The sequence below is a fragment of the Meles meles genome, chromosome 3 (assembly GCF_922984935.1).
Source record: "Meles meles chromosome 3, mMelMel3.1 paternal haplotype, whole genome shotgun sequence".
NCBI classification, from domain to species: Eukaryota; Metazoa; Chordata; class Mammalia; order Carnivora; family Mustelidae; genus Meles; species Meles meles.
The window spans coordinates 125480894-125494134 of NC_060068.1; the positions used below are offsets into that span (position 1 = coordinate 125480894).

The 13241-nt window shown below is 51.0% G+C and overlaps 1 protein-coding gene across 2 annotated transcripts in view; it reads right to left on the minus strand.

The window, feature by feature from the left end:
• The window catches only part of WWC1 (WW and C2 domain containing 1), a 149807-nt gene that overhangs the window by 43151 nt on the left and 93415 nt on the right, over positions 1–13241 (minus strand). For both annotated transcript variants that reach the window (XM_045999085.1, XM_045999084.1), the window contains exons 5-9: positions 13158–13237; positions 8006–8135; positions 6456–6602; positions 5182–5255; positions 1323–1565 (exon numbers count right to left, since the gene is read on the minus strand). In XM_045999085.1, coding sequence (XP_045855041.1) covers positions 1323–1565; positions 5182–5255; positions 6456–6602; positions 8006–8135; positions 13158–13237 — 674 coding nt within the window. The remainder of the gene's footprint in view (positions 1–1322; positions 1566–5181; positions 5256–6455; positions 6603–8005; positions 8136–13157; positions 13238–13241) is intronic.

The following is a 13241-nucleotide window of genomic DNA, read 5'->3' on the forward strand; positions in this document are numbered from 1 at the left end:
GCAGAGAGCGTGCACCCAGGCACCTAGGACGCCTGGCCTGCTTCCACTAGGGTGCAGGTCACTTCACCTGCTTTATCAACAGGGCTTCTGCCTCTCAACCCTCTTGCTCATCCCTGTCCCTAGACACACACACACACACACATACACACACACGTACGTTTGAAAATCACCTCCTTCACTTCGAAGCTCCCGAAGGGCAGGGACTTTGCTCAAAGTCTGCTGCCAAAACAAGTGAAAATAACCAGGATAGATTTTAAAGGCATTGGGACTGGGATTGCCACTTAATAGTTTCTGAATCCTCCAAACTGCCTTGCACAGAAAATACGTGCATCATAATATTTCTCAAATATTTATTTAAGCCAACGATGGGCAGATGGACAGAATGAATGAATGAATGAGACCTAAGGACTGCAGGGCCTACTCTCAACGTAGGGCTGTGCTCTGTGCATTGTGGGTGTGGAGCTCGGTGGGACCCTGAAGGAAATAAAGTCTGTCATCCAGAGAACACAAACCAGTGGCTTTTGAGCTAAACCACACCCAAAGATGAAGGCAATTTGGCTTTCACAGTATTTTAAAAAGTTACTGGACTAGCTGCCAGGGGTTAAAAGTTAAAAATGCAAACAACTCTTTTCTTGAAGTATGGGGACCTCTGGCCACCCAAGGCCCGAATTCCCACCTGCTGGAGATGGGAGTCGGCACCCACTTGAGGCAAGCAGGGTCTGCGCACGCCAGCCTGAACCAGTCTGCCACCATGAAGGCTTCCAGCATGGGTACTGCCTGCCTGGCCCCTAGAAGCATCTCACTTTGCATCCCCATCTAAACTAGTGTTTTGCAAAGTGCAAAGTGCAACCCCTCAGCTTGAGGTGACATCAGCTTGGTGGGTCGTGACCGTCATGAGAAGAAACGCAATGTAAGAGAGACAGTCTCAGAGGCTACAACGCAGAGAAAGAGTATGCACGGTTTCGTGAAACTTCTGCATCACAGAGTCACCGTCACAAAGTTGCCTAGTGACTGGTCTCCCTTACATAGGGTTATGCGGCTGACCTTAGTCACAAGACAACTTCTGAAACCCTGCACCTGAGCAGACGTTTTGGTACCAGGACTCCCCGTGCGAACTCCCAGGGAGCTGGCATTCTGGACGCGAATCATTTTCCCCAGCGGGCTACTTCGGAGAGCTGTGGGATCTCTAGACTGGGTGTTCCTAGGGTGGAGCCCTGGTGTCCTAGGTGGCCCCCCTCGCCCTTCCCCCTGCCTGGGCAGCAGGACAGATAGGCAGCAAGGGCAGGGTCCCATGCCCGCTCCTGGCCCCAGCCCAGTTGTACCTCTCCGTCAGGGCCTTGCTCTGCGTGTCCCGAGCCGCCTGCAGATCCTTCTCCAGCCGCTTCCGGGCCATCTCCAGCTGCTCCACCTCCCCCTGGGTCCACTTTCGGGGGCTGACAAAGCGCATCTCCTTCAGCAGCTCCTCCTTCTCGTTGATGAGGATCAGCCGGTCCCTTTCCGAGTCCAGCACTCCCGGCCAGGCCTCGCTGTCAAGCTTGGCCAGTTGGATCTTCAGGTTGGCGATCCTGTGGGCGGAGAGGCAAGCGTGACGGGTGTGCCCAGGGGCACTGCGGGAGCAGGGTCACAGGCTGTGTTTCCAAGGTTATGTACAAGGAGCTGTGACAGCCTCAGAGCCATCTCTGGTGGTGACTGTCTTCACTGGACCAGCATGTCAAGGAACCTATTTTTATCTAGCAAACCCATGTGGTGCCTCTCCTGTGCCAGAAATGAGTGGGCTCTGCAGGGGTGGGGAGGAGATGTCAACAAGGCAATGTCCTTGCCCTGAGGGACAGGAGCCTGGTAGAACAGAAAGCCGGATTCACCACCAGGCGATAGGCTCCTACTGCCAGCTATGTGACCTTGGGCAAGTCGCTTCGTGTCTCTGAAGGGAATAACGAAAACTCCTTTGTCATAGGGCTGTGGTGGGAGGCTTTAGACATATTCCAGGGACTCGAAAAACCCGGTGTTTGGCCCAGAGTAAGCACTCAAATGAATACTTCTGCTGCTACCGTTTTATTACCTGGTTTGACAACTTACTAGGTGTATAACATCGGGCAAGCTCCCTGAGCCTTGCTCTGAAAATGAGCCACTAATGTATCCAGAGGAGCCGGCACAGGACAGGTGCTCAGCCACCGGCCTCAGGGAGCCCACTGCAATGACAGCGCACACTGCGGTTGCTCACTGGTCGTTCCCAGCCAGAGACTGGGGTCAGAGGCCTTGAGCCGGAGAGTCTTAGATCACTGGTAATGTGAGTTTCCAGCACACAGCCTGGTACACCACAGGCCCTTATGAACGTTAAAAGGAAGGAGTTGGGAGCTCTATCCCTTAACCTCTTTGAGATGCAGTCTCCTCACCTGTAAGGTAGGGTCAGTAATGGAACCTGCAAGGTGGGTTATGAGAACCGAATGAAAACTCACCACCCAGAGCTCTTTATACGTTGCCAGGTGCCGGACAGAAATAAAGTTATCTTTGGACCAAAATGAGATTCACAATGTAACTAAGATGAGTGCTACAAAGACCTCAAAGGGATCGTGACAGAATCTTTTGGATTCAGCCTTCGCAAAGGCTTTCGGCATCACACTGTTGTCCCACCCAACCCCTACGGTGTGGATAAGACCTGGTGGTGAGGCTATGGGACAGAGGGCCACAGGGGACATGGCTCACCGAAGCCCGCATGGCATAAACACGGCTGGCACTTGACGTGTGCCCAGGCCTCTGGACTCCCAGTTCGATCTTACCTGCAGATGTGTGGCCCAACCTTTCGTTTACAGAAACATTGCTGGGGACAAAATCTCCGCAGTGTGCCATGAAAATTCCAGGCAGACAAACACATCTGGGTTTGCTCATTCCCAGCCAAGTGCATCAGAGGAATTCTTGGTTTGGTTAATTTATATGCCACATTCACAAAGAGAGTAATCTGGGACAACTTTGTAGCTTTCGCCACTCTGAGGATGGAGTGGTCTGGGCAGGTCTGGCAGGGGCTCCACTAGGGGTGGTACACGGAAGGGGTGATCAATGCTTAATGCTTACATGTACTTTCTAGGGGAGCTTTCCCCTGTGCTCCTTAACCTTTGGGCCACCCACCTTTTGGTGGATCTGATGAAAAGCACTAGACTCGCTCTGCAGAAATGCACACATGACAAAACTTAGTGTGCAGACTTTTCGTTATAGCCACCTGCCCTCCCTTCTTCAAGCCCTGCAGCCTCTGCTTTCCATCCAGTGGGCCGCTCTGTCCTTGACACTTAAACTACCTCTGGGTGAAAAGGGGGTTTGAAGCTGGGTAATGGCACATGAGCCAGGAAGCTCTGCGATGAGAAGTTTAATGGCTCAACCCCCAGAGGGAGGACTGCAGTCCTTGCGTCTCTCCAGAACTGATCCTCTAAGATAGGCATTACTGTAGGCTGGAATGGATCCAGGGTTCGGAGTGGTCCCCTTTGGAGGGGACAAGGGGCCGTCCAAATGCAGAAGTCCTGCTGTTTTGCTGAGCCTCTAGGGGGAGCTGAAATAATGCACAGTGTGTTTTCTCTTCCTGACTAAGATCCAATTTCTCCTCCTCTGTTAACAATACTCCACATTTTCTTTGGGAAATCACTCCTCCCATACTTAAGCCATTTGGTTCCCACAAAGCTGATCTCAATCCCCTTCCCAGAGTTAGGCACATGACCCATGCCTGGACCTTCAGAGAATTCTAATTCCTCCAACTCTGCAACAATGATTGGTTCACCAGGAAAAGCCAGGGAGCCTCAAACTCAAAACCCATCAAATCTGTTGGGAAAGGCAGGTCCTCCTTCTGCTGGTGTTGCTGCCCCGATAGTATATAACTCTAGAATTGCTGGGGGGTCACCTTTACATTTTGTTAGAAAAGTCTGTCAAAACAAAGGCAAGCAGGGTGGAGAGGGGGAGAAACTGAGTCTATGTAACATGATTTGAATCCCTAGATCCAGCTGTGCCTGAAGCTGGTTTATCCTATGACTTTGGAAATCAATAAGCCAACAAATTCCCTTTTCTGATACTTCTAGTTTCTGTAGGATTTCCATCACTGCTGCGAAGGGTTCTGCTGCTCACACAGAGTTGGCAGAGGGGCAGAGTCGGGTGCTGCCATACTCTGTGTGGCCTGGTGTCAAATGTCTGTGGGCCAGGTAGCATGTGGATGTGATATGCCTGGCTTCAATCACCCCCACACTCTGTGGGTTCCTTCCCAGGAAGGTTGGCTCCGTGCTTAAGAAGATTGCAGACTGGGGGGGCGCCTGGGTGGCTCAGTGGGTTAAAGCCTCTGCCTTTGGCTCAGGTCATGATCCCAGGGTCCTGGGATCGAGCCCCACATCGGGCTCTCTGCTCAGCAGGGAACCTGCTTCCCCTCCTCTCTCTCTGCCTACTTGTGATCTCTGTCTGTCAAATAAATAAATAAAATCTTTAAAAAAAAAAAAAGAAGAAGAAGAAGAAGGTCGCAGACTGGGAGCCAGACTTTCCAGAGTTCAGAATCTGACTCCATCATCTTGAGAAGTCCTAAAACATCTTAGACCTTACCTTTCTCTTCTCTACCATGGAGATAATAATACATGGAGAACGCTATAAGGTTGTTCTTAAAATTCAGTGAGATGATATACATAAAGATGCTTTACTACAATACCTGCTGCATAATGGATGCTCCAAAAATAATAGCTTTGCTTATGGTCTTAATTTTATTTGTGGTGGTGGATCCCAACTGGGGTCTACACGGTTTGTGAGCACAGCTGGCTCCCCGTTGGGCAGGAGACACTGTAGTGCTCAGGATCCAGGGTCTGTTTCACCTTATCCCTAAAACGTCCGCTGTGCTCCTTCAAACCAGGCTACTCACAGGATCACTGGAAAACCCTGATTACAGAAACCGAGCCGAGTCAGTGGAAAGAGAACAAGGCTCTGAGGTTTCACAGATCTGGGTTCAAAGCACAGTGCCACACTTTTTACCTAGTTAAGTGTCTCTGCCTCAGTCATTTCTTCTCTGAGCTTCAGAGAGGGTTAAAATATAAAGATCGTCATCCTTATCATCATAATCGTGGAGGATTAAAGAGGAGGAGGTGTGTGAAAAGTCAGGCAAGGAGCAGACACTGTGCAATGGTGGTTGTCATCACTGGAGCCATCCCGTCCCCAGCCCCTAATTACCTTCTCTTAGCCTCTTCATATCGAAGGCGCAATCTGACCTTCTCTGCCAACTGATTGTTGCTGCTCGTGCCAAACTGGGGGAAAGAACAAAGTCGGGAATTATAGGGCCATTGTGGCCGGTGCGGAGTTGGATTTCAAGAGCCCATGAGAGACTTGACAGCTTGCGTGGGAAGTAACTAAGAATAGCCCCCAATTACTGAGTTGGCTGTATGATAGCAGGGAAGCTAGTCAGGCAGACACTTTCCTTCCTGCAGGCTGTGGGAAGACCCCCAAAATTCAGACATCCATCACTTCCAGTAGAGAAGCTGAGCGCCCAGAATATCATCTTGCAGCCCCGAATGGCTTGGAGCCCATTCAAGCCCCAGCAGCATGGAGGACAGCTGGTCAGAAGGAAACAGGGGCAACCAATATACAAGAAAGACATCCTGGGAGAGATGGGGGGGGGGGGGCGCCCAGCTGAAAACTCAGGGAGGCTGCAGCCAGGACTGAAACACTGAGTGAGTGACTGAGAAGAAGGTCCTGGAACTGGCAGGGAGGCCTATGTGGCTTGGAGCTGAACACCTGGGTAGTATGGAGAGGGAGGGCAGAGCCCACTGGCCGCATCATTCTGTCAAGAACGGCAGGAAGCTCCAGGGCTCACCCAAGCAGACATGGACAGAGCTTCTCCTCACAAGTGGGGACACAGCGCAAGTAACCAGAGAAGAACAGCATTTAGCCACGAGGCTGGGAGGTAGGTCTGTGCAATGTCACCTGCTCTCGGAAAACAACAGTTCTCCAAACGAGCCAGATGGCCGTGGGTCAGTCCTGTTCTAAAAGTTCCATGGAGTAAATCTGGAAGGCACTCACACTATTTACTACTGTGACCAGCCTGAGCTTTTGAAGAGAGCTGTCTGAAAGCCGCATGTAATGTTTTGGGACAAACAGAAGGAAGATATCACCTGCTTTATAGCTGGTGAAAGAAAAACAGAATGGTGATACAAATCTGTAAAAAGGGAGCCTGAGAGAGACCCTGGTCCTTCAGACCTGCTTTCTGTGCAACATCTAGAGATGCAAGCACGTGGCCAGGCAACACCCGGGACCATGGAACCGGCACTGGCTTTTCCTCACACTGTCACCTCATGTCATTCTGGGGCCAAGAGGTCTGCAAGAGAACAGAGCTCCAGGAGGCTGAGTTAACAGCCAGGCTCACAGAGAAACACTGGTCCACACCTCAGGTGAGAAACAAGAAGGTGGCGGCCCTCTATAGCCGCCTCCTGGACGCACGGCCTACTCACACTTCCCGAGATGTCTGTCTGGGAGCTCACATCCAGGTACTGTTTCGGCAGCGGGAAACCCGAACTTTCCAGAGAGCTGCTGCTGGACCACAGGTCAGAGTGGGACCCTCTCTCCGTGCGGAAGCCATCCTTCAGCATGGCGAGGCTCTAAAGAGGGGAGGGCAGGGTTAGCAACACAACTGCCCAGGAGGGAGCTCTGGTCTGTCCTCCTCCACGTGCTCTCCTCTCTGCCTTGCGTCATTCAGTAGGAAGCCATGCTCATTCCGGGAAGGTAGTAAAGAGATAGCAGCAAGGGGGTAGTTGCTCGGGCCGGGGCTTTTCCCTGGGAGAGACTGGTATGGACCCCGGCTCTGGAGCCACACGGCCTGACTTGGAATCCCTGCACTGCTACTTCCCAACTATGGGACCTGAGCTAGTTGAAGAAGCACTCTGTGCCTCAGTTTCCTCTCCTGAAAAACAGGAAGAACCACAGGTTCTATGTCATGGGACTATCATACTGATTTAAAGAGGTGACCAGGCTAAGGTACTAGTACAGCTGATTCTCACTACCTGTCAGCTTTACCACCAGCTGACTGAATCCTCACTTCGGTCCTGTGAGACATGACTGAGGATTAGCCCCATTTTATTGATAAGGGAGTTTTTCCACGGAAAGGCTGGCAAATGACAGAGCACAATTTGGCCTGGTTTGTCTGACGGAAGACTCAGCACTCTTAATTGCTAATTACAATAGAAACACGGCTCCCTGTCAACCAGGGCCTGGATGTTTTCATCGGGCTGCTGCCCTGGGCAAGAGCTTCAAGATCATTCTCTGTCAAAGACCGTAAAGCTCCCTTCACGAAAAGGATAAAGCTTCATGTAAAGCTTCCTTCATGATAAAGGAGCCTGACTCCTAATCTGCCAATGGGAACACAAACACACCCAGTATCTCAGAGGTCAGGGTGGCTCCTGTGAGGGGAGGTGGAGTGTCCAGGGATTAAAAGAACAGGCTTCTGAGTCCACGTTCACGGGTTCAAATCCTGGCTCTACCCCTGATTCTGAGCTGTACCGTTGTTAGCTGTGAGAAGGGGTGAAGTAGGGCTAGTGTAAGAGACAAGTGAGGCACGATGCGTGTAAAGGGCCCGGCACGTGAAATCACATTGACCCTCATTTGTTCAGTCCTCAGCACAGACAACAGGCGACGAAATACTTAGGAAGATGTTACATTTTGATGTTGGGGCTATCGAGGTCGAAACCACCTCCCTATCTGGTCCTTTGAGAAGGAAGCCAGGTGGCCAGAGAGAGCGGCAAGGACATGACCTTTGGACTGGGGCAGCCGGCTCCTGTTGCAACTCTGCCAGTGGTGTGACCTTACGCAAGTCACCTACTGCTTCTGAACCTCCTTTCCCTACTCTGTGAGACTGGAAGCACAAGAAAACGAGCACGGAGAACTCAGCGACTGTGCATCATGCAGAAACCCTGTGAGTCCTGGCCCAGAGAGGTGCTCGGGAGAAATCCACGTGGGACCCCCCGCCCCCACCCCACCCCGCCGCCGATCCCTGGAACTCTCGTACCTTAATGAGATCTTGCTTTTCTTTTTCTCCACAAGTGATGGCCTTTTTGATGGCTTTTGTTTCTCTCAAGACAGCCTGAGCTTCATCCAATTTGTAGCTGCCCTGAGCATCAGACATTTTCTTATCGATTCTAGGAAATAGTCAATGGGGAAGGTCAAACAAAGATAGGGTGAGGGATGGAGTCTTAGTCTCCCCAGGGGAAAAGCAGACGATGGACTTCAGTCCTGTAAGAAGGCTCCTCTCTGTCCTGCACACCTGCCCTCCCCAGGTCCTGCCTGTGGGATGAGGCACAGCAGGTACCTATGAAATGTCTCATGGTGTGGGGCTGCAGAAGCGACACCACCCTTGAAGTAAAGGGTCCTCTAAGCACCAGCTCTTACAGGAAGCTTTCCCTGATTACCTCCCTCCCTCCTCCAGGCTGGGCTAGGAATTCCCCTAACACCGTGTGTAGCTATGACACCGCAACCATTACGTTGTGTTCTACTTAGTGCTATACATGGTGGTATTCTTGACTGATCACTGGCAGGTTTGGGACGGGGTGGGACTTAATAAACTTAGTATCTGGCACAGAACATCCCTTTACCTTGGGTCTCTCAATCTCAACATCTTGACATTTGAGGAGGATGATTCTCTGTGGTGGAGGGCTGTCCTGTGCATTGTTGGATGTTTAGAAGCACCCCTGGCCCTGACCACGAGATGCCAGGAGCATCCTGACCCCAAGCTGTGATGACCAAAAACGCCTCCATACTTCGCCCAATGCCCCTTGGGATAGAGGAGCAAGATCATCCCCAGCTGAGACCCACTGGCTTTAATAAGTATTTGCGAGTCAACAGGCACAATAAAGGAAAGCTGTGAATGATGAAAAACTCCCAGCCCTGCGACTCAGTAGTGTGACCTTGGGCATGGCCCTCAATGCATGGAGGCTTGGATTGCTCCTCTGAAAACATCTGGATAAGGTCACCTGCTCATGTTCACGAAAATGTTAGGAACGTCAAACAGGATAAAGGATGGATAGTCGGGTGGTGGACTAGAATGCATGGACCAAATCAGCTTATCTAGTCACCCCATCTGGGTTCATTTTGGTGGTGGAAAGAGTTAAAAAAAAAAAAAGGGTTAAGGGTCTTGATGTTGCTTTCTGAAGATCAGACCAAACTAGAGATGGCGGAGGTCTGGCCCCCCTGGGGAAGGACGCTGTGGTGTGGAGGAGCTTCGGAGGAAAGAGATGAAGTTTTACTGCTTCACACTTTCCCCAAAGGCTAGGCCTGAGGTCTCAGTCCCCAGTGGAGAAAAGGAAGTCTTACAGTCTGAGGGAACACCACAAACCCATTATTTCAGGATGAGAAACCGCTCACAGGCATTCCTCTCTGGTTTCCTGCTAGAGGCCAAACTGTCCTGGGCTAAAAATAACCTGAGTGGGGAATCACTGACGGCAGCGGAGCAGGTTTTCATCCCGGTCTGTCTGTGCCTCCAAGCAGGAGAGAGGGAGAGAACCCGGGTCTCAGCATGGCCCTCCCCCTGCCCGTCCGTTATTTCAGCCTCCGTGGAGAGAAAACAAAGCCCCATTTATGTGTCCCCACTAAAAATAGCCTGTCTATTCCTTTCGAGGACTTGGGCCTGGGCAAGCCTGCCAGGTTGGCTAAGACCGGTCTCAGATTTAGTTTGAAAAATTAGTCTAAAGGGAACTTTCTGTAGCAGAGGCCTGCCCGAGATGCTCTGTGGAGAGGAGGGTCCCCCAAGACCAGAGGTGGTCCTGCCCCAAGTGGGGGGAAGGGTGCAGGAGAGATGCCATTTGCTTGAGCAGGGCTGGGGGCTCCGGGGAGGGGGCTGTGCCCTGCCGTCCTCTGCCAGCAGGGTGAGGAAGGCTCTGAATCCTCAGCAGGATGAGACAGAAGCGGTTTGTCTGCTGTGCCCTGGGCTCCTCAAACAGCCTCTACCTGATTTCTCTCAGGGGCCTTAGCAACCCAGGCTCTGGAATTTGGCTCCAGAGAGGAGCTCCAAGAGGGAACACTCTTGGGATTGGGGGGGGAGGGGGAGGGGAACAAAGGGTCGCCATTATGTGCTCAGTGAATGGATCTCTCTCTCTCTCTTTTTTTTTATTTAAGGGAAAGAAAAGTTGTGTGTTTGCAGGGGAGGGGAGGGTGTAGTGGGCTGCGTGTGTTTTAGAATTTCCAAATCACGCAGCTGTCCAGAGAGTCACACACCCGCCAGCCACAGCACAGCCACAGAGAAGCAGGGCAAAGGCTCTGACAGCAGCCAACTCCTTTCGGTCTTGCCCAGACAACTCTCACCTGGGCAGGGAGGCTCTGGGGACATGGGGAAAGACGCCTCACGGCCCTCCTCCCCAACGGAGGACACACCAAGTCTCAATTCTTTGCTATTTACAAGGGCTCCAGGCAGCTGATGGACCCAAGTCCCGAGCTTTCATCTCAATTTTCCTTTTTAGTCTCCATAGAGGTGTCCTTCAATTCTCACCAGTCTTTCCCTTTTTTAAAACTGGGGTTGCTAACCACGAACATGGTCATGACAGCTGGATGAGTTTCACCTTCTCCCGTGCTCTGTGAAGGGAGAGGCTGAGAGGTAGAAGTGACAAGATCACCTCCCACCACTAGCCTCTGAAAAAGATCCCAAAGCACATGGAAATAGGCCTCATGTTTTCTGGGTATGAGGAGGGGGTTATTAAGGATAAAGCCAGAAAGGAAGGTATTAGCACATGAGTAGCAAAACACAGCAGTCTTGGGTTCTAATCCTGCCTGGCTGCTTACTGGCAGGGTGGGGGTGGGGTGGCAGGCTATGGTCTATGTTCAACCTCATCAGTGCCCTCATCTATAAAACAAGGCAGAACAAAAACTTCTCTTAAAGGGGAAGAGGCAGTGAATTGAGGTGACTGATGCATAGTGTTTGCCCAGCATAGCCTTTAGCCTGGGGCAAACAGAGTTCTCTGAGTTCCTCCACAAATCTAAGCCAGCAAGTGGTTGCAGGTCATCCCCCCACATCCCTTGCTGACCCTTACACTCACTGCCAGGCACTGTCACACACTTCCGTTTCATCTCATGATCACTTACTTTTCAGAGAAAGAAACCAAAGCTCAAGGGGGTTACGTCATTTTTGCAAGGTCCCAGGGAACGGGAATTTGAACCCAGGCCATCTGCCTCTTGAGGCTACATTCTTAACCCTCTATGCCAAGGTGTGCAAGAAAGCAGATGCCTTCTCTCACGCCGAACACGGAGCCAGCTCCGGGTAAGGAGTGTGGGCGGTCAGGGCTGCCATGAGTCTTATCTGGGCCTGATATCAAACATCAGTTGGGCGGAGGGAGGAGGAAAAAAAGGAGGCTTGTCTTTGGGGTTTCAGCGTCAGCTTACCAAAGAACAAGAATTTTCAATGCTGCTACAGGGTGACAAAGTGGTAAAACAGGTTTGTGGTGGCTCAGAGAATAATGGGAAATGTTCTAGCCAGAAGCTTCTGAGGATTGCAGGAAGGTGGGGGAGGGCCCCTGCGGTAAGATGACATGGGAGTGAGTAACCTTTAAACAATGCGTTCAGAATCTGGAGGGCTCATGAGGTTATTTGCTTTATAGATCACAAACAGGACTTCCCTAAGCTCATATTCCTGCTCTTGCTGTCAGTGGCATATGGATATAGATGTATATTAATAATGTATGTATCTATAGAAGCACACATATATAAAACCGTATTTTATAATAATTTATAGTACAAAAATGTATTATACACAATCTATACTTTCTTAGACCCTGTGTGTGGGGTGTTCATGGTAGCTCCCCTGCCAGGCAGTGGGGGCTGGGGGCATAGGAAGATGGGAATAAGAACCAACCAAACCCTGAGAGTGGTCACAGTTCCCTCGATTCACAGAGCCTGGAGGCAGGCATCCCAAGGTTTGGAGCTGCGGTCACAGAGTGGTGGGGGTGGATCTGAGGTGCAGAGGATGAGGAAAAGGTACAGGCAGAGAGAGGGAGAAAAGCAAGTGACTAGAGAAGCAGTTGTGTGTAGGGATGTGGCCTCCCTGGGAATCTAAGTGAGATGTCCCTTACAATAGAGAAACGGACTGCATGCTCTCCCTGGGCTTCCAAGAGGCCCCCAGACACCCTGCAATGACTGTACACCGAGTCTACCAGACGCACCGAACATGACTCAACGCACAAGTATTCACTGCCTGTGTGACTATTCACAGCAAGAAGCTAATGCTTACTGAGCACCTACTATGGAACTCGGTTTCCTACAAGAACATTCCTTATAGAGTAGCAATGAGGATGAAATGAGGTTACCCAGGCAGAAACACTGAAAGTGCTTCCTGGCAGAGAAACTGCTCAGCAAATCTTAGCTAGTGTAATAATGATAATAGCAATCAATGCACCTGCTCTTAGGAAACAACAGAGCTGTTTGCTGGTGGCAAGTCAGCTTCTCAACATTCCATTTGGTCAAAGTTACCCTGGAAATTCCGTAAGTCGCCCGCAGAGTACAGTGAGCGTGGCACTGTACACATTCGTCTGGTGATCTGTGTGTTGTGGAAGAGAGCCTTGTTCCTTCAGGGGGCACATGAGCTGCTCGTCTTTAGGGGCCAGGGGAAAGAAGAGTGTGTTTTGTTTGCGTGTGTACCAGATCCTACTGGATCTTCTGGAGGAGATGAGACAGGTGACCAGAAATGTCCAGCAAACTTGTTTCTGTGACTGCCTAGTAAAACTCAAGGGAACTGAACAGACTTTAATGGCTTCAGGAATTCAGAGGACAAAGAGAACTCTGGTTTGAAACGATTTCCCTTGGGGCGCCTGGGTGGATCAGTCAGTTAAGCATCTGCCTTCGGCTCAGGTCATGATCCCAGGGTCCTGTGACGGAGCCCGCATCAGGCTCCCTGCTTGGCGGGAGTCTGCTTCTCCCTCTGCCCCTCCCCCTATTCATGCTTGCATGCTCTCTCTCTCTCTGTGAAATAAAATCGTAAAAAGAAAAAAAAAAAGAGAGAGAGAGAGAGAGAAATAATTCTCCTTTTCTCCTTCCACACCTCAACCCTGGGAGACAGTATCTTTGGTAAATACCAGTGGACAACTGGAATTGAATGATATGAGTGGCCTTACAGAGAGACAGACAGGGGCAGCCAGGGGAGGATGGGACCTTTCCACACTCCGCAGACACAATGGACTTACTTCTTCAGGGTCTGAAAGCCACGCTCTTTGAACTGCAGCTCTTGCTGGAGGTGAACCATCTCTCTCTTGAGCTTATTGACCTGG